This window comes from Capsaspora owczarzaki (assembly GCF_000151315.2).
Source record: "Capsaspora owczarzaki ATCC 30864 unplaced genomic scaffold supercont2.17, whole genome shotgun sequence".
NCBI classification, from domain to species: domain Eukaryota; class Filasterea; order Ministeriida; family Capsasporidae; genus Capsaspora; species Capsaspora owczarzaki.
This window is the reverse complement of record NW_011887308.1, coordinates 726,053-748,433: the sequence shown is the minus strand read 5'-3', so window position 1 is coordinate 748,433 and position 22,381 is coordinate 726,053. Positions and strand designations below refer to the sequence as shown.

At 54.5% G+C, this 22,381-nt stretch overlaps 7 protein-coding genes across 8 annotated transcripts; 4 read left to right on the top strand and 3 right to left on the bottom strand.

Moving 5' to 3' along the window:
* The first annotated feature begins 94 nt into the window (after window positions 1-94).
* On the top strand, window positions 95-2,315 carry CAOG_08193 (origin recognition complex). The gene is made up of 4 exons (XM_004342745.2): window positions 95-423; window positions 705-1,509; window positions 1,689-1,885; window positions 2,027-2,315. Exons 1-4 carry the CDS (start codon window positions 145-147, stop codon window positions 2,291-2,293), a joined length of 1,548 nt encoding a protein of 515 aa, XP_004342794.2. The 5' UTR covers window positions 95-144; the 3' UTR covers window positions 2,294-2,315.
* CAOG_09175 (hypothetical protein) lies at window positions 2,198-10,603 on the bottom strand. The gene is made up of 10 exons (XM_011272587.1): window positions 10,550-10,603; window positions 9,608-10,000; window positions 9,349-9,500; window positions 8,982-9,179; window positions 4,395-8,870; window positions 3,781-4,239; window positions 3,573-3,685; window positions 3,092-3,486; window positions 2,865-3,001; window positions 2,198-2,600 (listed from the first exon to the last, which is right to left on the bottom strand). Exons 2-10 carry the CDS (start codon window positions 9,975-9,977, stop codon window positions 2,463-2,465), a joined length of 6,438 nt encoding a protein of 2,145 aa, XP_011270889.1. The 5' UTR covers window positions 9,978-10,000; window positions 10,550-10,603; the 3' UTR covers window positions 2,198-2,462.
* A 70-nt stretch (window positions 10,604-10,673) lies between these two features.
* CAOG_08190 (20S proteasome alpha6 subunit) lies at window positions 10,674-12,611 on the top strand. Its single transcript, XM_004342742.2, has 4 exons — window positions 10,674-10,926; window positions 11,349-11,509; window positions 11,671-11,830; window positions 11,964-12,611. Exons 1-4 carry the CDS (start codon window positions 10,699-10,701, stop codon window positions 12,435-12,437), a joined length of 1,023 nt encoding a protein of 340 aa, XP_004342791.2. The 5' UTR covers window positions 10,674-10,698; the 3' UTR covers window positions 12,438-12,611.
* A 65-nt stretch (window positions 12,612-12,676) lies between these two features.
* On the top strand, window positions 12,677-14,318 carry CAOG_08189 (hypothetical protein). Its single transcript, XM_004342741.2, has 5 exons — window positions 12,677-12,779; window positions 13,042-13,269; window positions 13,444-13,552; window positions 13,747-13,844; window positions 13,942-14,318. Exons 1-5 carry the CDS (start codon window positions 12,699-12,701, stop codon window positions 14,227-14,229), a joined length of 804 nt encoding a protein of 267 aa, XP_004342790.1. The 5' UTR covers window positions 12,677-12,698; the 3' UTR covers window positions 14,230-14,318.
* Window positions 14,319-15,323: 1,005 nt separating this feature from the next.
* CAOG_09174 lies at window positions 15,324-18,834 on the bottom strand. Of its 2 annotated transcripts, none has more exons than XM_011272586.1 (4): window positions 18,129-18,834; window positions 16,089-17,028; window positions 15,723-15,824; window positions 15,324-15,627 (listed from the first exon to the last, which is right to left on the bottom strand). In XM_011272586.1, the coding sequence occupies exons 1-2, from the start codon at window positions 18,627-18,629 to the stop codon at window positions 16,918-16,920; spliced, it is 612 nt and encodes a 203-aa protein (XP_011270888.1). In that variant the 5' UTR covers window positions 18,630-18,834; the 3' UTR covers window positions 15,324-15,627; window positions 15,723-15,824; window positions 16,089-16,917. The 2 variants fall into 2 exon arrangements, with proteins under 2 accessions (XP_011270888.1, XP_011270887.1); XM_011272585.1 differs by having other exon boundaries at window positions 16,089-16,165.
* CAOG_09173 (hypothetical protein) lies at window positions 18,826-20,901 on the bottom strand. The gene is made up of 4 exons (XM_011272584.1): window positions 20,772-20,901; window positions 19,855-20,425; window positions 19,546-19,742; window positions 18,826-19,435 (listed from the first exon to the last, which is right to left on the bottom strand). Exons 1-4 carry the CDS (start codon window positions 20,790-20,792, stop codon window positions 19,028-19,030), a joined length of 1,197 nt encoding a protein of 398 aa, XP_011270886.1. The 5' UTR covers window positions 20,793-20,901; the 3' UTR covers window positions 18,826-19,027.
* Window positions 20,902-21,044: 143 nt separating this feature from the next.
* On the top strand, window positions 21,045-22,347 carry CAOG_08186 (hypothetical protein). Its single transcript, XM_004342738.2, has 3 exons — window positions 21,045-21,415; window positions 21,826-21,961; window positions 22,062-22,347. The coding sequence occupies exons 1-3, from the start codon at window positions 21,194-21,196 to the stop codon at window positions 22,229-22,231; spliced, it is 528 nt and encodes a 175-aa protein (XP_004342787.1). The 5' UTR covers window positions 21,045-21,193; the 3' UTR covers window positions 22,232-22,347.
* Window positions 22,348-22,381: the final 34 nt, after the last annotated feature.

Genomic DNA, 22,381 nt, shown 5'->3' with positions numbered 1-22,381 from the left:
TGGTTGTGCTTGACTTTTATTGCTTCCTGATGTTTCAATCGCTGCAGCATTCCGTGTTTGCCCCTTCACGCTCATTCGCTCACTCATCATTTCATTCATCACTTTCATCCATCACACTCAAATCCAGCTGCCGACAGAACCCATATGCAATCTCACCTTCTGACGATGCCAGAGGTGCTCGTGGAGCCTCGGTTCGAGTCGCCAACAGCAGCACCAACAGCCGCCGCTGCTGCTACCCCTACTGCTACAACGACTGCTACCCCTACTGCTACAACGAGCACAATGGCTGCCGCCGTGCTGCGGCTACCAGGACGCGCTGCAGAGATTGCCGCGTATGGAGCGCTGCTCGGCCAGCGCGAGTCCACCGTCCCAGCCATCTTTGTCTATGGGCACACTGCCACGGGCAAGACTCTTGTTGTGAAGGTGAGCTTGGTGGTCTGCGGGGGGGGGGGGCGAGCGAAGGGCTGAGCCAGCCACGCGATCGTTGCTTGACTGAAACGGTTTCACTTCTGGACGCCCTCAAACTCACCCAATGGCTTTGCTTGGACCTTGACAAAACTTCCTGAATTAAACTCAAACGCCAAATCGGAATTGTTTTGCTACATGGATTGGCCGATGGGATCACACCACTCGAAAAACAAAACAAAAATCCAAACAAAACCAAACAAAAACAAAAAAACCAAATCATCTGGACCTCGTTTCAGTCCGTCCTCCGGCACCACAACGTGCGCCACGCATACGTGAGTTGCGTCGACAAGTACACGCTGCGGCTCTTGTTTGAAGCCGTGCTGGATCAGCTCTTTGGTCACGTCCCTAGCCAAGCAGATGGCTTTACCAGTCGCGTGCGGTGCGACAATCTGAGCGACTTTGTGAGCCTGCTGGTGGAGGCAATCGACACTGTCCCGGCAGAGCAACGCTCGTCCAGTCTGCCCGCTGCAAGTTCCGGCCAAGTGCACCAACCTACTGTGCACCTGGTGTTTGACAATGCCGAGCGCCTGCGCGACTTTTCGACCGCCACCCTCCTCCCCGCGCTCCTCCGCCTCCGTGAGCTGACCATGCGCAATATTTGTGTTACGCTCATCAGCGAGCTCGTATGGGACAAGTTCCGTGCGGGCACGGGAGCGCCCGATCCCTACGTCATGTACTTTGCACCCTATTCGCAGGCCGTTAGTGTCGAAATTATCGCCGCCGAGCGACCTGCACTCCAGGTGCCCAGCGAGCTGTTTCAAGAGTTTATCAAACTCTTGTGGAATGTCTTTCACGGCCCCTGTCGCGATTTGAATGAGCTGCGACACCTTGCACAGCTGCTCTTCCCCGTGTACTGCGAGCCCGTCTTGCAGGGCACTGTCGAGTCGAGCGATTCGGTTCGTCTCTGGCGGCACATTGACCCGTACTTTCGTAAAGTGCTTGCCAAGCTCTACTTGCGTGAAATCTCTGATTCGGAGTGGGGTCGCGTCCAGCAGCAGGCTCACGAGTTTGCGGCCAGCGGGACGTCTTCTGCCAGCATTGGTAAAGTACAAAGGCGTATCTCGGACAGATGCTGCAAGGTGAACCTTGACTCTCAATTTTGATTTGTGCACCACTTTGCCTGTTGGGTTTGGATTGGTGCGGTGGCTTTTTTTTTTTTTTTTTTTTTTTTTTTTTTTTTGGTTTGTTGATTGTCGTTTTCCATCGCTTCCTCGCCACAGTTGCGGGCGGCGTCGCAGTCCAACGACTAGACATCGAACTTCCCTATCATTCAAAGTTCCTCCTAATCGCAGCCTATCTTGCATCGTACAACTCGGTGCGATCCGACTCCACCGTGTTTGCCAAACGGACGCGCGACACACCTCTCCGTCGCCGTGGTCGAGGAGGCAAGCTTGCCTCAACTCCTCGAACAGAAAAGGTACGCATCTCTTCCCCCCCCCCCTTCCCCTCCCTCATTGAACCATGTATCTTGATGCGTTCTAATTGTTATTCATGTTTGTTCCTTTTTTTGATTCTTTTGTTGTTGTTTTTTTTTTTTTCCTTTTTGTCGTTCGCGTAGCTGAGCCAGCGGCTGCTCGGACCCCGCCCATTCCCACTGGACCGCCTGTTTGCCATTTTTCACAGCATCGTGGACGAACGAGTTGACAGCACTGCCGATTTGCAGATGCAGGTTTCCTCTCTCATCAGCTTGCGGTTGCTGACGAGACATAGCGCGGCCGACAACCTGGATGCCGTCAAACTACGCTGCAACGTATCTTGGGATTTTGCTCTTGCTGTTGCACGAAGTGTTAGCTTTGATTTATCGCGGTATTTGACAGAGGTGTAGAAATACAGCGCGATCAGTCTTGTTTTGCTTGCCGTTTTGTGAGGTTTGAGATTTAGTTTGATTTGTTTGCAACCTACAAAGAATACAAGAAGAGAGCAATCGTGTCGCAAAAGCGGAGGGGCGCCTTGTTTTGATGATGAAACAGCAGCAAGAATATAACTTTGAGTTATTACTCTTGGCTTGCTTGGACGGCTTGACGCTGGGAGCAGAGCACAGCAAGTGCGCTTCGAGCGCCCTCGTCCGCTAGAAGCTGTTGCAGTGCGAGGCGTTCAGAAGCGTCGATTTCATGTCCTCGGACGACGAACGCCTAAAGAAGGTAAAAAACATTTCAAAGTCAGGGTCACGACCAACTAGCAATTGTCTCTCTCTCTCTGTCTCGCTCTCTCTCGCTCTCTCTCTCTCTCTCTCTCTCTCTCTCTCTCTCTCTCTCTCTCTCTCTCTCTCTCTCTCTCTCTCTCTCTCTCTCTCTCTCTCTCTCTCTCTCTCTCTCTCTCTCTCTCTCTCTCTCTCTCTCTCTCTCTCTCTCTCTCTCTCTCTCTATCTGCTTGAACCAAAAAAGGCCGTATCGTACCGCAGTGAGGTCAAGCAAAGCCTCATTCTCCTGCCGTTTTGCGAGGAGCGTGAGCAGAGGGATGGGGTCCGAAACAGAAGCGATTTTGCCATCCGCAAGCCGGAGAATAGCGGTCGCGGCAACGTCCGCGGCAACGCCTAGGACGAAAGCAAGACGCACAGGTCAGTGACTCTACAACCCGAATCCATCCATCACAACGAAAGAGAAAAAAAATCCACGAAACTTACCAGCGGACAAAGCGCCGTCCAGCAAGAGCTCGGCAACATTCACCTGAGCGAGGAGGACAGTTGGGATGCTGAGCAAAAACTCTTCAAACTGCACCGCTGGCAGGTGCTGTCGCTGGCTCGGATGCAGAGCAACGCCAGCGGCACGGCGAACAACCGATTTAATAGCAGCCACAAGCGGCAGATTGTCCTCCACCTCGGACTGGAAGGCCATTTGCAGCGTGGCTGTGAATCGTGCGATCAGTTGTGCCACAACTGCTGGGGTGTCAAAAGCGCAAAGCGCTTGCAGAATTTCTGCCGTTTCTTCGTCAACGCGTTCCAGCAAACTTGGCTCTGCAGCCAGCAGCTCGGAAAACACAGCATCACCAGCGATCGGGAGAGAGGGTTGTGCAGCAACGCTGGAGGGCACAACACGGTATGGGCAAGAGAGAGTGAGATGGAAGAAAAGAACAACAGTACAAACAACAGTAACGCAGTGCCTTACACAAATTGCACCTTCTCCAATTGCGTTGGCAAGTGTTGCAGGCCGTACTTGAGCAACTCGGTGGCAAAGGCAGCATGTGAGGGCAAGCGAGCCACCATTGAAACCACCGATTCCTGAATATCACAACGCACCGTTCGAACAAAAAAAAAAACCTGAGCACGAAAGCCGCACAGCGCACTCCAAACCTTCACCACCACAAAAATCTTACCAAATCGGCGGGAGTCAGCGCGCTGCGGTCTGCAAGCCCACGAATTGCGGCCTGCAGAAGAGTGTATGGCAGAGTGGCGGCGTGAGCCAAGCTGACGGCAGCGTCTGCGGAGGCAATTTCGCTTCCCTTCGGGGCTTTGACCAGGGCTGCAGCACGACGCGTGTAATGGTCGTGCACAAACTGGGCCAAGTTGCTGTAGGAAGCAAGGGGCAACTTGAGCTGGCGGGTGTGGACATCCTTGACCAGAGCCATTGCGGCAGTCAATGCGTCCGAGGCAATGTACACTTCGAGGAGCGCCTGGGCCACTTCGGGCGTCGCAGGTTGTCCGAACTCGGCCAAAAGGTCCTGAGCGCCTTCCAGCCGCGCGCTGCTCGATGCCACATGCAGCAAAGACCGGACCAACAAAGCGTAAACTTCGGCACTGGGTTGGTGCTTGTGTTCGCGCAACATATCAAACAGCTGAGAATCAACAACGCAGCACATTACAAAACGTGGCGAGTGAGGGTTGAGGTTTAGCATGCAACTCAATCCAACAAACAGCACAACAACCGTCCCACCCCCCCCCCACAAAAAAAAAAAAAAACAAAAAAAAAGAACAAAAAAAAAAAACTCACGTAGAAGCAACCACGAACATGCACCGACCAGCCAGCATGCACAGATGTCTGCTGAAGTCGGACAAGCAGCACTTGCTCGAGGGCGGCGCAATCAATCTGCGGGGCGGACTCGGCAGACAGGAAGTGCGCAACCAGCGATGCCATTTGTTGGACAGGGTAGGCAAATTCGCCAACGTCCGAGGCGGCTGAGCGCTCGGTTTTGCCCTGTGTTGGCTGCCACGTTGCCGGAGTCCACTCGGCCGCTGCTTGGCCGCGGGCATGCTGAAGGAATTGGAAACGCAGTTCGAGATAACTGTCACGATCATGCGACGCCGCACGCAAGAGTGCTGCTGCTGTCTCTGGCTGCTGTTCAAGAGCCTGCCACCACTCCAACACAGCTGGCAGAGGTGCAGGGGCGGCCGTCTTGCTGGCAGTCTTGCCGGTAGACTTGCTGGTGGAGGCAGAGGCAGAGGAGGAGGAGGAGGAGGAGGAGGCGGTGTCCGAAACGGTGGACGTGCCGGCTTCCGCTCCACTGGCCGTCGCAACTGCCGCAACATCCTTATCAAGGGCGGCAATGCTGGCGCGAATTCCGAGTTCAATGTCGTCCAGCCGCTCCTTGAGGTCGGCGGGGTTGACGGATGACTGCTGCTGGGGCTGCAGCTGAGAACTGGCCGAGCGCTGCTCCAAAGCGCGCTCCCATTTGGCCTCGGCGACGGATACCAATTCGTCGTCCTTGTCGGCGGTGGAGGGTGCCTGAGGGAGAGAAGGTGCAAACGGGCCGACCGGGGTGGTGTTGAGCGCAACGAGCATTTCGCCAATGCGCGCCTCGAGGGCAGCGCTGTATCCAGCGGGCTCTGGAGTGGCCGATTTTGCTGCTCCCGAGGATCGAGAGGACGAGAACAGTGGTCCGAGGGGAACCAGCTGATCGCGATACGCGTCAAAAGACGTCAGCATGGCCTGGAGCTCCGAAACCAAGGCAGAATCGGTGGAGATTGCATCGGTCGCTGCTGCCTTGGCGCTTGGCTTGACGCCGCTGGAAGGCACGCTCTTGCGGGGCAGCAACGCACGGGCAAGCACACGCACAAGCTGCTCCATCGGAGGGGCACCGTGTTGCATCGACTCGAGGACGAACTGGACTTGCTGCTTCAGCGCGGGTTGTTCCAGCGCGATGGCCGTCACTGGAGCGTTGAAGAAGGACTGTGCCGAGTCGCCAGCCGCGCTCGCAAGCTGAGCGGCGTACTTCTTGGGCTGCATGGCGACTCGAAGGAGGGCGAGACCGTGCATCGTCGAGTGGTCCAGCACGGGTGCAATCAACGCCAGATAGTCTGCTGCAGACAGCGGCACGCCTTGGGCTTTGGCATGAGCCAGGTGCAAGAAGCATTCCTCGTACATGGCGCGCTGTCCATACAAGACGGCGGTCGAGACAATACGGCGACGGGTGAGCGCGCGAGAAATGTGACTCTGGAAAAGCTGCGCACTTGGCGTCGTGCTCGTGAGGCCCTCATGGCTGGCGCGGTATGCGCCGCTCATGTTGAACGCGGTGAACTGGCCCGCGTCAACAGCCGAGCGCATGGACACGTCAATTTGCGGGATGGTGCGAGTCGGATCAAACGTGGCTGCCGAAACGGGGGCCTTGCTCTTGACGGCAGCAGCGGACTTGGCGCCACTGGCCGTGGAGCCCAGCAGAGCCTTGGTGACAGCCACTTGGGCCTCCTCGGCAGTCTTGGCGGATGACACTGCCGCAAGCGCCTTCTTCTGGGCAGCCACAGCGTCGGTGGCAACCGTGAGGTGCTGGACTTGGGTGGGTTTGACATGCGCATCAAGCGGTTGGTGCGAGAAGCTCGATCGGATGGCGAACGCGCCTCCCTTGCTGCCGCTTTGAAGAGCAGCCACGCCGGCCACCGAGACGGACGGCACTTCGAAAGAAAAGCCGTTCTTGGGGAGCTGGGACGCTGGCAAAGACGCCGCACCGCTGTCCGAGTCAATACCCGACATTGGCAGCACTGAAAGCTTGGACATGATCGATCGGCCGTTGGGGGTGTTGAAATACTCGAATGACGGCTTGTGTCGAATCCATCCATCGCCAGGCATCTGGATGCGCGAAACCTCGGACGCGATGCCGTGCTGCAGCGCCTCGCGTTGAGAACGTTCGAGCTGGTTGGCAACACCGTGACTGAGCTGCGAGGCATTGGGAGAGAAGAATGATCGCACCAAGGCGGATGCGCGCCTGACGCGAGAGGTGCGGGCAACACGCTCCTGGACGATGGACGAGTTGCGGCTCCCTTCCAAAAATCCTTGGACGAAACGCACCTTGTGGCCAGAGAGGGCGCCATCGCGAACCTCGCGGCGCTCGTTCAACGAGAGCTCTGCCTCCGGAACGACAAAGTCAAAAATGTCAGCGTTGGGAACGGCAGAAAACTCTTCAGCAAACTTGGCGTCAAGGTTCTGGACGTCGGCTGCCGCAAGTTGAGCGAGCGGAGAGTGCACGAAAGGAACAGCCTCCATCGCGTCAGAGGCGTCCACATCCGTTTCCTCCTCCACCTCCTCCTCGGTCGGCTCAGTCCGGTTGTCCGCGGTCTCGGTCGCTTCTGCTGCTTCTGCTGCTTCGGTTACCGTCGTGCCCTTAAACTCGGCAATTCGGCTCTTGATCTCCTCAGGGGAGAGCTTGGCAAGTTCGTCGGGTTGGAAAAGGTATGTGTGCAGGTCCAACTCGCGCGCAGCCTCACGAGCCGCATTGAGGCGATGCAGAAGCGTCTTTTCGGCAGAAATTTCGGCGCCCGAAGCCGAAGTCATGTCTGCCTCCTCGTCCATAAGCTCGGCGACAAGCTCCAGATGGTACTTTGCGTACTCGTCGGCTGCCTGTGCCTGCGTGGCATCCTCGGCCTTTTCCTCTGCGACGAGTTGCTGCTTGATAACAACCTCAAGCTCGGGCCCCACCAGCGCGTACAGAGCATTTTCAGTGTCGCGGTGAAGGGCGTGCTGCCAAAGGGCTCCACGCTCCTCGGCCGACGGGATCTTGTTGAGCTCGCGCAACAGCATGGCTTGAGCGGGCTGCATCTGCTTGGTGAGGTGCGCGTACTGGATGCTGGCAGTCGGCAGCTGGGCCATGGCGTGAATGGCGGCCATGATGGACGAGCGCTCCAGCTGCAATGACGAGGTCGAGTCGGGCGAGCGCTGTTGCGGCAACGATGATCTTGAGTCGTCGCTAGGTACTTCTTCTTCTCCTTTTGCTGCTGCTGCTGCTTCTCCTTCTTCTTGTTCTACTTGTGCTCGTTCAAGCGCCTCGAGCACCGCCGTCACCATATCAGATTCCAAGCCAGAAAGGTTTTGCAAGGCCTCAAGCTCTTCGACCTCTTCTTCGGACAAGATGGGCAGCGGCGCTTGGCGATCAGCCGACGGCCGACGCAGGTGGCGCAGAACGCGATACAACGGGACAATCAACACGCCCATGGAATCGTCAACAACCAGTGGGGCGACCAGTCGTCGTTTCTCCAGATTGTCCAGCGCCTGGTTGCGGGCCTCGCGGCTGCTCAGCCAAGCCGAACAGAAGGCCGCAGTCCAATCCTCGGCAGCCTCTGGATCGGTCGGAATGTCCAGATCCAGTTTGGCTGCAGTAGCCACTTGTTGCAGGTGATCCGACATGCGATCAAGCAAGGACGGCTGCAGTTGCGACAGCGAGCTCAACTCGGCGACCGCCGAAGCTGGAATGCCGCGGCGAACGCGAAGTTGCGCCACAACGGCAGCTCGCTGGTGCACGAGCTGAGCCAGCTTGGCAGTGGTCTCGTTGCTGGTCGCGGTCGTCTCAGTCAACAAGGACGTGCGCAAGGCGATAATTTGGGTGTGCAGGGACACAAGTTGGGTGGCAAGCTCGCTTGTGGTCGCCAAAAGCGATGGCGAGTCAGCAGAATCAACTTCCGCCGCAGGAGATGCCGCGCCAGCAGCAGTAGCAGAGGTAGCGGGAGCGGCGGCAGGGTTTGAAGCATACTTGTGCATCAACTGCTCAGCGGCCAACGCAAAGGCGGCCCTTGGACCCGACGGGGTAGCTTGACGGACAGCGGCAGCAATCGCCGTGAATGAGAGTGCGTTGGGTGCAATCGCGCCAATCAGCTTCTCAAACGCACCCTCTTCAGCAAGATGTACGTCATCGGGAATTTGACCATGGCGCAAAGCAAGCATAACATCATTGTCCGCCACCGCAAAGACGGTGAACACGGCGCCGAAAACGGCGCGTCGCTGAGTTGCGCTCAACGTCTCCCACGCGGGACGATCGGCGGCGGCCTGTGCAAGCCATCGTTCACCACTGAATCCGTCCGCGAGAGGCGCCGAATGGGACAGCAGAGCACCAGCCGTCGACGAAAGATTTCCAGCTCGCGCCGAGACCAAGGTCGGCGCATCCTCCGTAACAGCCACTTTAGTCGGCGGCAGCGCTGGCACATCTTCAAGGAGCACTTCCTCTGCTGTTTTTTCAGCGAAGACTGTCAGCGGGATGTGCAAAAGCTGTGGTTTTTTTTGTGTGTGTGCGTGTGTGCGTGTGTCAAAATCAAGTGAGAATACAACGGGGAGAAAAGCGCCATGATACGACAGCAAGAGGCAACACCCAACACACACCTTTGCACGGAGCTCCTTGTAAACAGAAGCAAGGTTGGAAGAACCGGCCAACGCGGTTGGCAAAGCAGCAATCTCCTTGTTCTCAAACTCGTGGGCAAAGAGCGGAGGCGACCAACGCGCCGACGACAGCAAGGACAAGTTGGCTCGCAGGACAAAGTCCTCCTGTTCCTTTGCAGATCGCTGGGCCATGCGAGCAGCCTACAAAGACAAAAGTAGTTGACAGTTCAAAGCGCAGACTCAAAAACATGAGCAACAAAAACCACAAACAAACAAACAAACAAACAAACAAACAAAAAAAAGCGCATTTCGACGTGGCTGAAGGGACCACGGAAGGCAAGCCCAAAGCGTTTGTTCAACGGCAACTCACAGATTCTTCCGCAGAGGCAAACAGTCGAGCGATTTGCTTCGGATTGTCCAGTGCTTCCTCGTCGGGCTCAACTTCATCCTCGCCCTTCAGCATTTCGACGAGCTGCTCGGCGCGCTGGAGGTGGTTCATGGCCGCCACGTCCAAGTGCGACACTGGAGAAGAACGACACGCACGCATCAACAAGGGGTGAGCGAGGGTGTTGTCCGACCAACAACCCATAACAAAGACACACATTTAAAAAAAAAATCCTCGCGCTTACAGTCTTCATCAGGATCGGGGTCCTCCTCCTGGCGCAAGTCAATCTCCTCGGCTCGATCGTGAAAGTTGTCTATCAGCTCGTTCTCGCGGAGGAGACGAGCGGTCAGTGCCTCAGCAGAGACGGTGGGGCGCGATGCCGACGATGATGCGTCCAACGCCGCAATCTTGGAAGCGCGGGCATGCGAGGCACGGAGAGCAGCATCGACCGTCGACGGCATGTCGATGGCGGAAATGTCTATGGTTGGAGTAGCAGTCGCTGAGGATGCTGCAGCCGCCGCCGCCACTCCGCTGTCGGTGTGTATGGCTCGCCGCAGGGCAGTCACGGCAGAAGCGGCTGTGGATCCGCCACGACGTGCAGCAAGGCTAAGCATGACGGGGAGCGAAACACGATGGCCTGCAAACAGGACGAGGAGTCGGCGGGAAGTAAGACGAAAGTGAGTGGAACAAAGAGCACAACTTTGGAGGACGATGCCCCCCCCCAAAAAAAAAAAAACAAAAATCAAACAAGAGAGCAGTATGAACATTTGGACGTGTTGAAGAGGGCGTCTGCTGGGGGGGGGGCGGGGAAAGAGCAGGAGAGGAGGTGACAGATCGACAGGATTTTTTTTTTATTTGCTTGGCTCGGACGTCCGGCCACGAGGCTTTGTTCTCTGCCTGAGGGGGGGCCCGCCTTGGGCAGCTAAGCCTCGGGGAGATGCCTGTGAGTCGTCGACGAACAGCGCGCTCGTGGAAGACAGCGAGTGAACGGATGTGCTGCAGCAGCGCACGGTGGAAAGCATGTGCGAAACACCGAGATCGCTCGCTCTTCAGTCTCTGTTGTGCAGGACGCGCTCCTCTGGCTGAAAACCTCCTGATCCCCCAAACCGAGCCTGCCTTTACGCTTCTGACTGGACTGCTGCGGAGGAGCGTTGAGGGATGGGGCTTGTCGATCTCGTGTGCTCACCTTCTGATCCAAACGGGGCGGGGAGAGAAAAACAAGAAAAAAAAAAAAAAAAAAAAAGAGGAGAAGAAAAGACTGCCAGTGAATTTGCATTGAATGGCAAAAATGCCGTGTGTGTGTGTGTGAATGCGATTGCAAAAGGAGGGTGACGAATGGAATATGGTTGTCGTGTTATTGACGAGCACTCGACCATTGCCATTTGCAATTCTGCAGAAATTTTGCGGATCGATCAGGCAGTCTTTTTTTTTTTTCCGCTTTTTCCAGCTCTTCCTGTTCTTGCACCTGTCATGTTCCGGAATCAATACGATAACGACATTACGACTTGGTCGCCGCAAGGGCGCATCCACCAGATAGAGTATGCCATGGAGGCCGTCAAGCAAGTACGAATCAACGTTTTGACTGAAGCCTGTCCTCGTTCTCGCGCCGTGCCGAAACGCAGCCACCCAGCTGCACTCTCACGCGCAATGTGCACCAGCTTGTTCGTTGCTGATCTCAATGAACGCTGCTTGAGAGCAACGCAGAAAACCCCCGTGGCTTGATGTTCAGGAAACAAATCAACAACAACGACAACCAAAAAAAAAAAAAAAAAAAAATTCGAGATCGCGAGCTTCGCGAAGCTTTTTTGCTCTACTGCACTGCATTGCGTTGTGCTCTCGGTCGATGTTCATAGCTGTGTGACTCGGGGTTTGCACTCTCGTCCCTCTTTTTGTTGTTGTTGTTGTTCTTCTTCTTCTTCTTGCCCTGCTGCATGCACTCACCTCTCTGCATGCGTTCAATCTGAACACAAACTTTTGTCGGACAGGGCTCCTGCGCAGTCGGCCTCAAGTCCAAGCAGTACGCCGTCATTGTCGCCCTCAAGCGCTCCTCGTCTGAGCTCTCGGCGCACCAGCGCAAGATCTTCAAGCTCGACGATCATGTTGGCATTGCCATCTCGGGCCTCACCTCTGATGCCCGCGTCTTGAGGTATGGACACGAGAGTGTTTTGGCGTTGCACACTGTTTGCTCTTCGATGCATCTGGTGCGTCTTGCTGTCGACATGTACCTCCCGCTCACACACATGCGTTACATGCGTTGGTCATCTCCGTTTTGCCACCCCCGCGCCCGCCCTCTTCGACGCGGAGCAGCAAATTCATGCGAAACGAGTGCCTCAACTCGCGCTACGTGTTTGAGGCCCCGCTGCCAGTGTCTCGCCTCATCTCGTCCGTTGGCGACAAGACTCAAGTGTGCACGCAGCGCGCTGGTCGACGACCATACGGTGTCGGTCTTCTTGTTGCTGGTTTTGACGTAAGTTTTTTTTGTTTGTTTGTTTGTTTGTTTCTTTTCTCGTCTGGTCGTGCTCAACCAATCCCACGCTGCTGCTGCTGCTGCTGCTGCTGCTGCTGCTGCTGCTGCTGCTGCTGCTTCCGTACACACGCAGGAGAGCGGAACGCACATCTACCAGACTTGCCCGTCATCCAACTACTACGATTGCAAGGCCATGTCGATTGGCGCACGATCGCAGTCAGCCAAGACGTACCTCGAGCGCCACTTTGAGGAATTCACGGACGCCGACAAAGACACACTTATTCGCCACGGCTTGACCGCACTCCGCGACTCGCTGCCAAGCAACACAAAGCTGTCACAGAAGAACTGCTCGGTGGGCATTGTCGGCTTTGACACGGCCTTCACCATTCTTGAGGAAGACGCCCTGTCGCCATATCTCAGCGTCTTGGACGAGGCCTCCTCCTCTTCCTCGGGCCGCGGTGGTGCCGGCTCTGGTAACGCTGCTGCCATGGTCACGGACGAGCCTGCTGCCGGTGCTGGTGAGCCCGAGGTGACCCCAGCAGAAGCGATGCCTTCTGCCGATGACTCGCAGCCACCCCAAAGCGAGGCCATGGAGACGGACCATTAACACCCACGCAAAACCAAGCCTCTATGCGATGCACTACCCAACGGCAGGCGGCAGTCGGCAGTGTGATTTTTGTTGGATGCACCAGAGCTTTTTTTTTTTTTTGGTGTGTGTGTGTGTGTTTGTTGAAGCGTGTGCGTGTTTTACCATTTTGTCAAAGTATTTCTCCCCGTTGTGTTTTTGAAATCTCGCCGTGTACACATGATCTCAACCACATGTCCAAGAACGAGCTCAGTCGTTCCAAGTGATTGCGATTCTAGATTGATGGCTTGCGTTGTCAACGGGTACACGGTCATTCCCGTCGTTCGCTCGACCGGTGCTGCGCAGCGCTTCCTGTATTGCAAGGTGCGTCGTCGGCAGATGCTAGCAGCATGCACCATGCCTTGAAATGAAACGAGGAACTCCACTGTGATTGTGATGGCGATGCTTTCCCGTCTTCTTGTGCGCTGTGCCACGAGAGCGCGAGCGAGTGCCACACATGGCCTTCCCGACGACGACCTCGCGATCGTGCCCCCCCCCCTCTCCACCGCCTCAACCTCCCCTGTCACGCTTCACTTCTGCCAGCTTGACTTGACTTACAAACCCGCTCGTTTGTTTGTTGGGACAGAAACACTCGAGCAAGGCCGAAGACAGCTCCGAGTCGCATCCAGCCGGTCGTGCGCTGTTCGTGGCCAACCTGCCGCTTGACGCTGACCAGCAAGGACTTGCGTCACTCTTCACCGAGTTTGGCACCGTGGATCGCGTTGATGTCTCTACTCTTTCCAAGGGGCGGCACGCCCAAGGAGCGCGCGGAACGTCCACCCGCCACGCTCTCCAGTTTGAGGAAGGATCGCGTGTAAGTTGTGTCGTCCGACCTCGGATGCGAAATTTCGCCTTGTCCTTGTGTTTTGAAGCGCGTTCCCCGTTTCCGCGTCGTGCTGTGGTAGAGGATGGAGGTGAGAGGCCGTCCCAAAATGAAAACAAAAAAACAACTAATGTTCACATTCGTTTGCCTTGTTTCTCGTCCCAGATTGCCTATGTTGTTTTCAGTACCCCACGAGGCGTGTCGAACGTCCTCAAGGCGAACGCAGATCGCAAGCGCGTGATTGAGCAAGCAGCACAACCTCGTGGTTTGCACAGTACGCTACACCCGCACTTTTGTTGTTGTCGCCGCGCTGCCTCTCTTCTCACTCACACACACGCACACACACACACACACACACACACACTCTCTCTCTCTCTCTCTCTCTCTCTCTCTCTCTCTCTCTCTCTCTCTCTCTCTCTCTCTCTCTCTCTCTCTCTCTCTCTCTCTCTCTCTCTCTTTCTTTGATAGAATGGATTGACGAGCACAAGAGCTCAATCATCGACATTGCCACGGCGCAAGCTGAAGTGGACGAATACATGCAAAAGCACGACGAGGCTGAGCGACAGGTAAAGCTTCGCTTGTCAATGTGATCAGTGTGAGTGAGGCAGCATGATGCGGCGGAACTCACACCCCTCACACCTTCGTTTTGCCCCCAAAATGTAGGCACGCGAAGCGGAAGCTGCTCGTGAAAATGTGCCAGACTCGGACGGCTGGGTCACCGTCTCTCGCCGCCGATCCGCGACACCGACAGCGGCTGCTCGCGCATTACAAGAAGAAGGCGAAAGCCCTGCTGCCGCGCTCCAGCGGCGAAAGAAGGCCCTTTCGGACTTTTACCGCTTCCAACAACGCGACGCCCGACGAACGCAACTGGATCGGTTGCGCGAAAAGTTTGAGGAAGACAAACAAAAGATTGCAAGCATGCGCGCCGCACGCAAGTTCCGTCCAGTGTAGTAGACCGTCTTGAGCATGGGGTTTTGCTGTTTGACTTGCTCTTCGTGTTGGTGAGATGTTTGATGATAGAATGAAATTTTGAAATGTCCTTTGCTTGCACTGGTGCGTTTTAAGGATCACTTGCTACATCGATGCACATGGTGTTGGCGAAATTCACGAGTGTATGAAAGCGTTTTGGTTGACCGACAAATTTGCAATGTGAGCGAATCAAACCGAATCACGGTCACACTGGCACAACAGACGCGACCGCCTCTAATCAGGATGGATAGCAGTAAAACGAACTAGAGGGATACTCTCGAACTGCACGGATGCAAAGCAAACCGCTGGCTTTCGCTCAGCCGAGCGCAGCCAGCTTTGGTTTTTAGGTGAAGCATGCTCTGTCCGGTCCAGCAAGCCGTCAGATCATTGACTGGTAATTTTTACGCGTTTGCATCATAACGTTGATCGCATGCATATGAGGCAAAGTGGAAATTCGCGCGCACCTACAAAAATGGAGCAAAGACTGCTTTTGAAAGATATGGTGCCAAACGATACAATCTTGCCTAAGTGACGGACCTCAATCCGGAAAACACCCCTAATACATCCATTTCACACTAAAAATGACTCAATGATTACTAACTAACAAAGATAGCCTGGTTTTACGGCAAAGAAACAGCTCTCGCATGAAAAACGTTGCACTTAAAACTGATCGCAGCAGATCGAGCACCGGCAAGCGCTTAGGACTTGATAAATCCGCAATCCGATACAAGAAATTGTATAAATGGAATTTATCCATCGATGATTGATTGAAGCGGGTGAATAAGTGGGGCCGATGTTGCTCAACAGCTGGCGAAAAGTCGAAGGGTTGACAGAGGCGCATTCTCCCACGTTTCGCGCCGACCGCTTCCACGTACGTCCAGTGCTTCCCAGTACACAATGGCCCAAGTCTTTCCATCAATTAATACCTTCCTCTCGACGCATACCGGGTAAACTCATGCTGATTTCGGACCGCCCTCTAAAAGGCCGATTTTCGCAACCTTCCCCCCCCCGGTCGTCGTTTATGAAAGTGAACACACCAGCGAAAGTCCATGCTAGTGAAATTAGAACACACCATGATAAGGTTGAGTGAGATTGTAATGTGAAATCGACAAAAAATGAACTCCAACAAGAAGCCATTGCGGCACAAATCACGAACTTGTAAGTAATAGACCGAGATTGAGACCAGGTGTTCACTGGCTTTCAATTAAAAGAGCGTACAAGACGTCGTCAACAAATGCCTTGAGATGGAAATCGACCTGCGTAAAGTCCTCTGACCGACTTTCCTTCTCTTGATAAAACTTGTACAATAAAACAGAGTTGTGTGTTAGATCTTGCGCTTCGCCCGCACAGTCGTGCTCGCAGTTGATCCCGTTGCACGATCTACAGCAAATGAGCAAAGTAACGCGCGCTCAGTCACATGATACACACAGGCATGCGGCACACGCACAAGTTCGGGGGCACAAGTTCGCTCTTACTTGAGATTGCGCACATCCCGCCGCTGTTCAGCCAACGCCATCATGTGCTTGTTAAAGTCTCGCGCAACTTGACTAAACTCGGATGCCGTGAGACGACCGTTTCTGAATCAACGCGCACAAGTAAAAAATGAGGATTGCAAGAACCGACAGCAACAAACGCTCAAAGCCAAAGAGAGGCACCCAACATTTCCACCACTCAACATTCGTTCGCCAATGAGCGATCAGAGTATCGAGCAATGAATCGTGCATGCGCGCACACACGCACGAAGCAAAAAACAAAAAAAAAAAAACAAAAACAAGACAAAAAACAAAAAAAAAAACAAAAAAAACAAAGCAATTGTATCCCCAGCCCGATCATCCACTCACAGAGAGGCAAATTGGGCAGCCACAGCATCACGAAGATTGAGCACTTTCTCTCGAAATTCGGCGGGAACACCAGTGTCCTATCGTCGGCAGTCAGAAGCACGGCAAAAGGCCAAACTGAAGGTGAGTACCAGAGATGATGAATCAGACTCGTCCCCCATTTTGGGTCCAACTCCCTCTCCCTGTGACGTCTCATGATGGAGTCAAATAAAAACAAAGGATTGTGGTGGTGTGATTCTTCGGGGTTGGTGCAGCGTTGCAAAGTTGGTGCTGTGATCAGAAACCCGCACGCAGATCTTGTCGTCATGGTGAGAATCACACAAGAGACAAGCCTCTCTCCACTCAGTACACCGACAATGGTCTGCCGTTACATCAGATGTATGGCACGGCGTCAGATCCGTCGGTGGGGGTTTTGGTTTTTCACGAGGGAAAACAGCAGCAAGACGAAATTGGTAAAAAGTGCTCCTCGGCTTCAAACCACACGGAAACCGCACTTCCAAACATCGGACTGCACGAAAGGTGTCAGGCGCGCTTTTGCCCATGGCCTGGCTGCGTTTCCCACAACGATGACCCAGGCAGGCGGCGACCTCCAACGCCCTTTGCAAAGGGCTCTGGATCGCGAGGACACGCGAGAGGAACGTCTTATCCAAAGCAATTCGTGATTTTTTGCTTTTTTGTTGTGTGTGGTTTTTTTTTTGTGTGCAATTTTTCCGCCTCGTGACTGCACCATTGTCGGGGACGACCAGCAGGAACAGGCTAGCAAGCACACAAACAGCCCAGGAGCCACACACCATAACGCCCCCCAGCACGCCACCAAGTGTGACAATCTGAGTCACCTCAACAACAAGCCCATTCGACCCGAAAAAAAAAAATCCAACGAAAAAAAAAAAAACAGAAGAAAAAAAATCCCCAACATCTGCCACTGTGTAGTTGCGAACATTCTCTGTTGTACGCGGAAGGGAGGGTGGTGAGTACTTGTGCGTGGTGTGGTCAAGACATTGGCTGCACTTTCCATGCAGCAAAGCCTCAGGACTTTTTTTTTTTTTTTTTTTTTTTTTTTTTCCCGTTTCGGCAGAAAATTAGAAAAAACCCAAAAGTTTGAACCAAACGCACGAGCAGCTTTTGATCAGGGAAGAGACGGGTGTTCCATGCCCGCATTTGCTCCAGGAAGCTGCCCACGGTGCCACCCGAGGTCGCCACATCCACCCACGGAACCACATCGGGTCGGCTCGCCCATGTTTTTCGCATCAGCTCTGTTTTTTTTTTTTTTTTTTTTTTTTTTTTTTTTTTTTGATTTCCCCCCTGAGCTGGCTTTGCTGAGAAGCGGGTGAAGAGCACCACATACAGCAGCTGCGTCGCTCGGTCCACAGGTGCTGCAAGCAAGCACACGCAGGCGACGCCCCGAACGGCCGGGTCGCCCACGCCTCACAACACGCGCGAAACTCAGTCAGAGCAGTTTGGGATTTGCACTCAATCAAAAAAAAAAAAAAAAAAAAAAAAAGGAAAAGAAAAAGCCGGACCCGACAAGGGGGGTCAACGCGCAACAAGGCTCTCAAGTGTCAGGAGGCACACTCAGTCCCTCGCATCTCAAGACCTTTGCCCCACAGGAAGCCCAAGCTCTCCGCAGAGGAGCGAGCGATGATGAGTCAAACGCGTCAAACTCCGATCCCGAAAAGAAAAAAAAATAATAAAGAAAATTCCAAAGAAAAAAAATCGCAGTTCGCACTCGCTCTGCAGCGCAGGCCAACGAAAGGGCGGGCATCAAAGCTCAAGAGTTTGTAAACGAAGCCCAGCTGCACTGGCCACTCCCCCCCCCACGCGCTCCGTGGCCAAGAGGCCGCTCGACAGAAACATCATTGTGTTTTTTTTTTTTTTTTTTTTTTCGTTTTTTTTTTTCGTTTTTTGTTTCTTTTTCTTTCCGAATCGTACGTTGCATCGTAAGACCGCAAAGCCTTCAAGCTCGCCGCTTCAGCACAGGCGGCTGCAGCTCTGCAGTCCCCCGCGCAACAAGGAGGACTCTCGTGCATTGGTGCGCCATCGTACCTGGCGCTCGTTGCTCTTGTTCAGCTGGAGCCGGGGGAGGGCACGCCGCGCGCGGACACCGCCAGGCGAGTCGGGCGGCGTCCCTGGATCTTCCTTGTTTGCGCTGTCGCCCTCGCCGCTGCTACTGCTGCTGCTGCTGCTGCTACTGCTACTGCTGCTTTTGCTAAGATTACTACTGTTATGAATGGCACTGTTGCCGCCGCCAAGCGACAGCGGTGGAGGCGACCTGCTGTTGTTGTTGCTGTTCTTGTTGTTGTTGTTGTTGTTGTTGCTGCGTGCGGTTTGATGGTTGTCATCGCTGTCGTTGTCGTCGTCGTCGTCGTCGTCCTGCTGGTGCGCGTCGAACGAGAAGCTATTGCTGTGCGGCAGTTGGCGCGGCGAGGGCGGTGGAGCGTCCTCCTCACTCGGCGGTCGCCGTTGTGGTGCCGTTGGCGGCGGGGCGGCGGCTGCAGGCTCGACGGCTGGTGTGGCGATGACACTGAGGGCTGGTGGTTTGCCCATTTTTCTTTTCGTGGAGATCTGCTCTGTCTGTCTGTCTGGCTGTCTGTCTGCGTGTGGTGGTTGTGGGGAGGGGGTGTCTGTTGAGCAGAAAAGCTGCGGGTGGGCTTGCACTGCAATGGATGTGGAGGAAGGGTGGGGTGGGGCTAGTTTCGACCGCAAGATCCGAAAAAAATGAGAAAAAAAAAAGAAAAAAAAAAAAGGAGAATGACTAACTTCTTGTTTTGAACATGGCACGTTTGCATATTCACAACATCAAAAAAACCAATTTACAGGAATCACGCAAACAGACGCAGTCGCTTTGCCGAGGAAAAATAACAAGCGAGAAAGGAAGAGGAGAAGAAGAAGAAGCAGCGGAAAAAGAAAACGAAACACAATCAACCAGCACTGAAATTTTGCTTTTAAGAAAACGCGGGAAGCGGAGCCTGCGTTGCCGACAAGAGCAGCACCGACTCTTCTGTCGGCGAGACAAGCAGTGAAAAGGCAATGCGCGCAAAGCCACGAACAATCACGAGCAGCAGATTGGTCAGAATGATGAGCAGAACGAGGCCGACCGGCGCAGTCACGGCCGACCCTCGAAGCTCGGTGAAAATCCAGCGGTGGTCCTCCATGCCGCCCCATTCGGATGGCCGGAGGGCGTTCCAGCATGCGTCGTCGTCGCAGACCAGAATCACTGCAAAGTTGAAGATGAGCGCGAGCGGCACCATCACACACACTACGACCGCCAAGACAGTAACCAGCACTGCCAAAGTCCGGAGAAAAGCAAGGTACATGACGCTAGCCCAAGTGACGCGATTGCCAAGCACGGACTGTTTGGACACAAAGACCAGGGTGGGCCAGAAGCAAAAGCAGCGCGTGAGCAACTGGTGTTTTTGTCGTTGGCGCATCCACAAGCGTGCCATCAAGCAACAATGCGTACCTTGAACGAGCGGAAAGAGTCAACCCAGCAGTTTCGACCATCGGCGGTGGAGCGGACTTCCACCGTGGGAAGATGCGCTTGCACACGCGAAAGTTGCGTGCGTCCACCGGCTTTCTCGTACAAGAAGAGCTCGAGCTGGGTGGCCATTCTCCCCAGTGCACGCCAGCTGTATCCAAGCATTGTGACCGCCGGAGCTCCTGAAGTGGCGAAACAAATTGCAGGTTTCCAACAACCAAAAAAACGAAACAAAAATGAGAGACCCCCGTTGCTCCACACGCCCTCTCTTCTCACAAACATCAAACTGCGTACCGATGGGGAAAATGCACAACAGAGGCACCATTAGAACTAGCGTGACCAGACACCACACGGATGCCACGAGCGTGAATGGCAGACTCGCGAGGAGAATCACAAACACGACCATCCATGTATGGTAGTGCAGCGGCGCAAGCAGAAATCGGACAAAGCGCTCGCAACACCTGGAGGATCCGTCTTCATACTGGTGGATGGTTGGGGTATTGCTTGAAATAACAATGGGCGCAAAGCCGGCTGCTGGCGAGTACGGCGGCGGTGCAGACTCTGCTGTCGGTGGATGGATGAGGAGCGCAGCGGCCTGATCGCTTCCGCTCCGAGGGCCAAACGAGCCGTACGACGACGAGGTGGCCACCCGCGACCCGTCTTGGTAGAAGGAGACGTTGGAGCCGCCGCTGGCCGGGTAGCGGCCGCTGTCCTCCGAGTAGACAAAGGATGATGACGAGGATCTCGCTGGCCACATGCCGCTGCCGCGGTTTGAGCCGTTCATGGATGCGGCCCGCCCCACCGAGCTATAGGCGTTGCTGGGCGATCCCACGCTCGACCCGGATGCGTACGACGACGAAAGCGGCTGCATAGTGTGTGTGAAAGTAGGTGGGGGAGGGGGCAAGTCAGGGAGTGGAGAAAAAGGCGGGGGTTAGATAAGGGATGAGCTCGAACTAATGTCCGAGAAGGGAGAACAGCTTAAGGAAGATGGAGCCCAGAGCAAGAAAGAGAAGCAAAGCCGGAGAGAGAGAAGACGTTGGTTGTATCACACTCTAACACGGCCACACTCTAACACGGCCTCAGTGCTGGTGCACAACGAGGAGGAACGAGAAGATTCACTCACACCACTCAACGCCAACGGTGTGTCCCGCTTGTGTCCTCTTCCTCTTCCTCTTCCTCCTCACGCAATATTGTCGGGCTTTTGCGCTTGCCTGCGTGTCTGGGTGCGACATCGTTGCTGGTGCGCGCGCGCGGCGGTATTGTCGAAGGTGCGCTTCACAACAAGATGAGAAAAGCGGAAAAACCTTGGTCGAGAAACGACAAGAAAAGAGAGAAAAAAAAAAAAAAATCAAAGACTGCACGCGCAGGCCGAGCATCGAGTAGGAAAGGCTCGAGTTTGAATTGTGCAGAGCAGCTCGAGCAACAGTACACTGCTCACTCGATGCGGATCTAGTTTGGATGAATTCGTTGGGTTGCTGGCAGTCGTCTTTCTTGCTGAGCATTCGGCTTCACACTTCTTGCCGACAACCGACAACAACAGCACACACTCACACACACACACACACACTCACACACACACACATTATTAACAACACTACACAACATCACAAAACCAGAACCGACACCCAAAACGATGAGTGCGATCGGCTCGGCAGACGATGGCATTGCGCCACTGCATATTGCCGCCGACCGAGGCAACGCCGAGTGCGTGAACACCCTGCTCGCGTTCGACGCCGATATCAACATTGCCAACGTGTCTGGCGCCACCCCGTTGCACTGGGCAGCGCGTCGTGGCAAGACCCAGGTGGTCAGGCTGCTGTGTTCGCACGGAGCCAAAGTCAATCCCAAAGACACGGTAAGCCTTCATGCTGGTTCGGTGTCATCATTGGTGCATCACGCCACGCGTCTCTTTCCTCCCCCGAGTTTCCGAGTTTGGTCGAGTAGTGGGTCGAAGCTGTTGGTTGGCTGGTTGTTGTTGTTGGCTGGTTGCTGTGGTCGTTGTGGTCGTTGTCGCTGTTGAGCGAACCGCGGACTACCGTTGCTCAAAAGCTGACCAAAGCTGATGACGGCCGGCAACCTCCTGTCGCAAGCCCCAACGACATGCGATAGAAATCCATGATTTCGTTTGCTTCTCAACAAGTCAAACAACCGGAAAGCGAAAAAGCGGCTGGGCTTGGACTGCGGGGATTCACTCGAACTTGTTCTCGTTGATTTTGGCTGTTGCAGACGTTCCGTTGCATAGCTCACCGTATCTTTGTGCAACAGAACAATCAAACACCATTGGCATACGCCCTCAAGAACAACCACCCAGAAACCGTCCAGGCGTTGATCGAACTCGGCGGCGACATTAACGCACTCAAGTGCCAAGACCCGTTCAGCGCAAAACTGGCCACACTCAAGTGTATGCTTCGTGGTTTGCCTCTCGTTTGACCACCAAACCGTCAACACTGGCGGACAATGTGTCACTGACTTGCGGATGTCTTGCGTTATTTTGTTTGCAGTGGACTCGACGAGCACCCAAATTCTCTCGCTCAAGCAGCTGTGCAAGATTTCCATCCGCGACCACTATCGTTATACTCAAACTGCCAGACTGACAGATGTTTCAGACGATTTGCGCGAGTTTCTGGGTGCGATCGATCCGCCAGAAATGGCTGCGCTCCGATTGCAATGATGATGGTGTTTTTTTGTGACAAGTTTTGTGCTGCGGTGTGTTTGGCAAGGTTTGAACTTGTTACACCCCAACCGATATCTGTTAGCTCAATGCTCCATATACTTCGTATCTACCTATTTCTCTCTCTCGGGTGGAACAGAAGTTTCTTCC

What these genes read in the sequence shown, in the direction of transcription:
- CAOG_08193 (XM_004342745.2), top strand. Translation starts at nt 145, where the DNA reads ATGCAATCTCACCTTCTGACGATGCCAGAGGTGCTCGTGGAGCCTCGG. An exon ending in GCAAGACTCTTGTTGTGAAG is followed by an intron (nt 424 to 704) that starts GTGAGCTTGGTG and finishes ACCTCGTTTCAG; the next exon opens with TCCGTCCTCCGGCACCACAA. An exon ending in GACGTCTTCTGCCAGCATTG is followed by an intron (nt 1,510 to 1,688) that starts GTAAAGTACAAA and finishes TCCTCGCCACAG; the next exon opens with TTGCGGGCGGCGTCGCAGTC.
- CAOG_09175 (XM_011272587.1), bottom strand. Translation starts at nt 9,977, where the DNA reads ATGCTTAGCCTTGCTGCACGTCGTGGCGGATCCACAGCCGCTTCTGCC. An exon ending in CCCCGATCCTGATGAAGACT is followed by an intron (nt 9,501 to 9,607) that starts GTAAGCGCGAGG and finishes GTTCTTCTCCAG; the next exon opens with TGTCGCACTTGGACGTGGCG. An exon ending in ACAAGGAGCTCCGTGCAAAG is followed by an intron (nt 8,871 to 8,981) that starts GTGTGTGTTGGG and finishes AAAAAACCACAG; the next exon opens with CTTTTGCACATCCCGCTGAC.
- CAOG_08190 (XM_004342742.2), top strand. Translation starts at nt 10,699, where the DNA reads ATGGAATATGGTTGTCGTGTTATTGACGAGCACTCGACCATTGCCATT. An exon ending in TCTGATGCCCGCGTCTTGAG is followed by an intron (nt 11,510 to 11,670) that starts GTATGGACACGA and finishes GACGCGGAGCAG; the next exon opens with CAAATTCATGCGAAACGAGT. An exon ending in TTCTTGTTGCTGGTTTTGAC is followed by an intron (nt 11,831 to 11,963) that starts GTAAGTTTTTTT and finishes GTACACACGCAG; the next exon opens with GAGAGCGGAACGCACATCTA.
- CAOG_08189 (XM_004342741.2), top strand. Translation starts at nt 12,699, where the DNA reads ATGGCTTGCGTTGTCAACGGGTACACGGTCATTCCCGTCGTTCGCTCG. An exon ending in ACAACCTCGTGGTTTGCACA is followed by an intron (nt 13,553 to 13,746) that starts GTACGCTACACC and finishes TTTCTTTGATAG; the next exon opens with AATGGATTGACGAGCACAAG. An exon ending in ACGACGAGGCTGAGCGACAG is followed by an intron (nt 13,845 to 13,941) that starts GTAAAGCTTCGC and finishes CCCAAAATGTAG; the next exon opens with GCACGCGAAGCGGAAGCTGC.
- CAOG_09174 (XM_011272585.1), bottom strand. Translation starts at nt 18,629, where the DNA reads ATGGGCAAACCACCAGCCCTCAGTGTCATCGCCACACCAGCCGTCGAG. An exon ending in ACAAGAGCAACGAGCGCCAG is followed by an intron (nt 16,166 to 18,128) that starts GTACGATGGCGC and finishes TGCCGACGATAG; the next exon opens with GACACTGGTGTTCCCGCCGA. An exon ending in GCTGCCCAATTTGCCTCTCT is followed by an intron (nt 15,825 to 16,088) that starts GTGAGTGGATGA and finishes GCGTTGATTCAG; the next exon opens with AAACGGTCGTCTCACGGCAT.
- CAOG_09173 (XM_011272584.1), bottom strand. Translation starts at nt 20,792, where the DNA reads ATGTCGCACCCAGACACGCAG. An exon ending in GTTGTGCATTTTCCCCATCG is followed by an intron (nt 19,743 to 19,854) that starts GTACGCAGTTTG and finishes TCGCCACTTCAG; the next exon opens with GAGCTCCGGCGGTCACAATG. An exon ending in ACTCTTTCCGCTCGTTCAAG is followed by an intron (nt 19,436 to 19,545) that starts GTACGCATTGTT and finishes GTGTCCAAACAG; the next exon opens with TCCGTGCTTGGCAATCGCGT.
- CAOG_08186 (XM_004342738.2), top strand. Translation starts at nt 21,194, where the DNA reads ATGAGTGCGATCGGCTCGGCAGACGATGGCATTGCGCCACTGCATATT. An exon ending in AAGTCAATCCCAAAGACACG is followed by an intron (nt 21,416 to 21,825) that starts GTAAGCCTTCAT and finishes TTTGTGCAACAG; the next exon opens with AACAATCAAACACCATTGGC. An exon ending in AAAACTGGCCACACTCAAGT is followed by an intron (nt 21,962 to 22,061) that starts GTATGCTTCGTG and finishes TTTTGTTTGCAG; the next exon opens with TGGACTCGACGAGCACCCAA.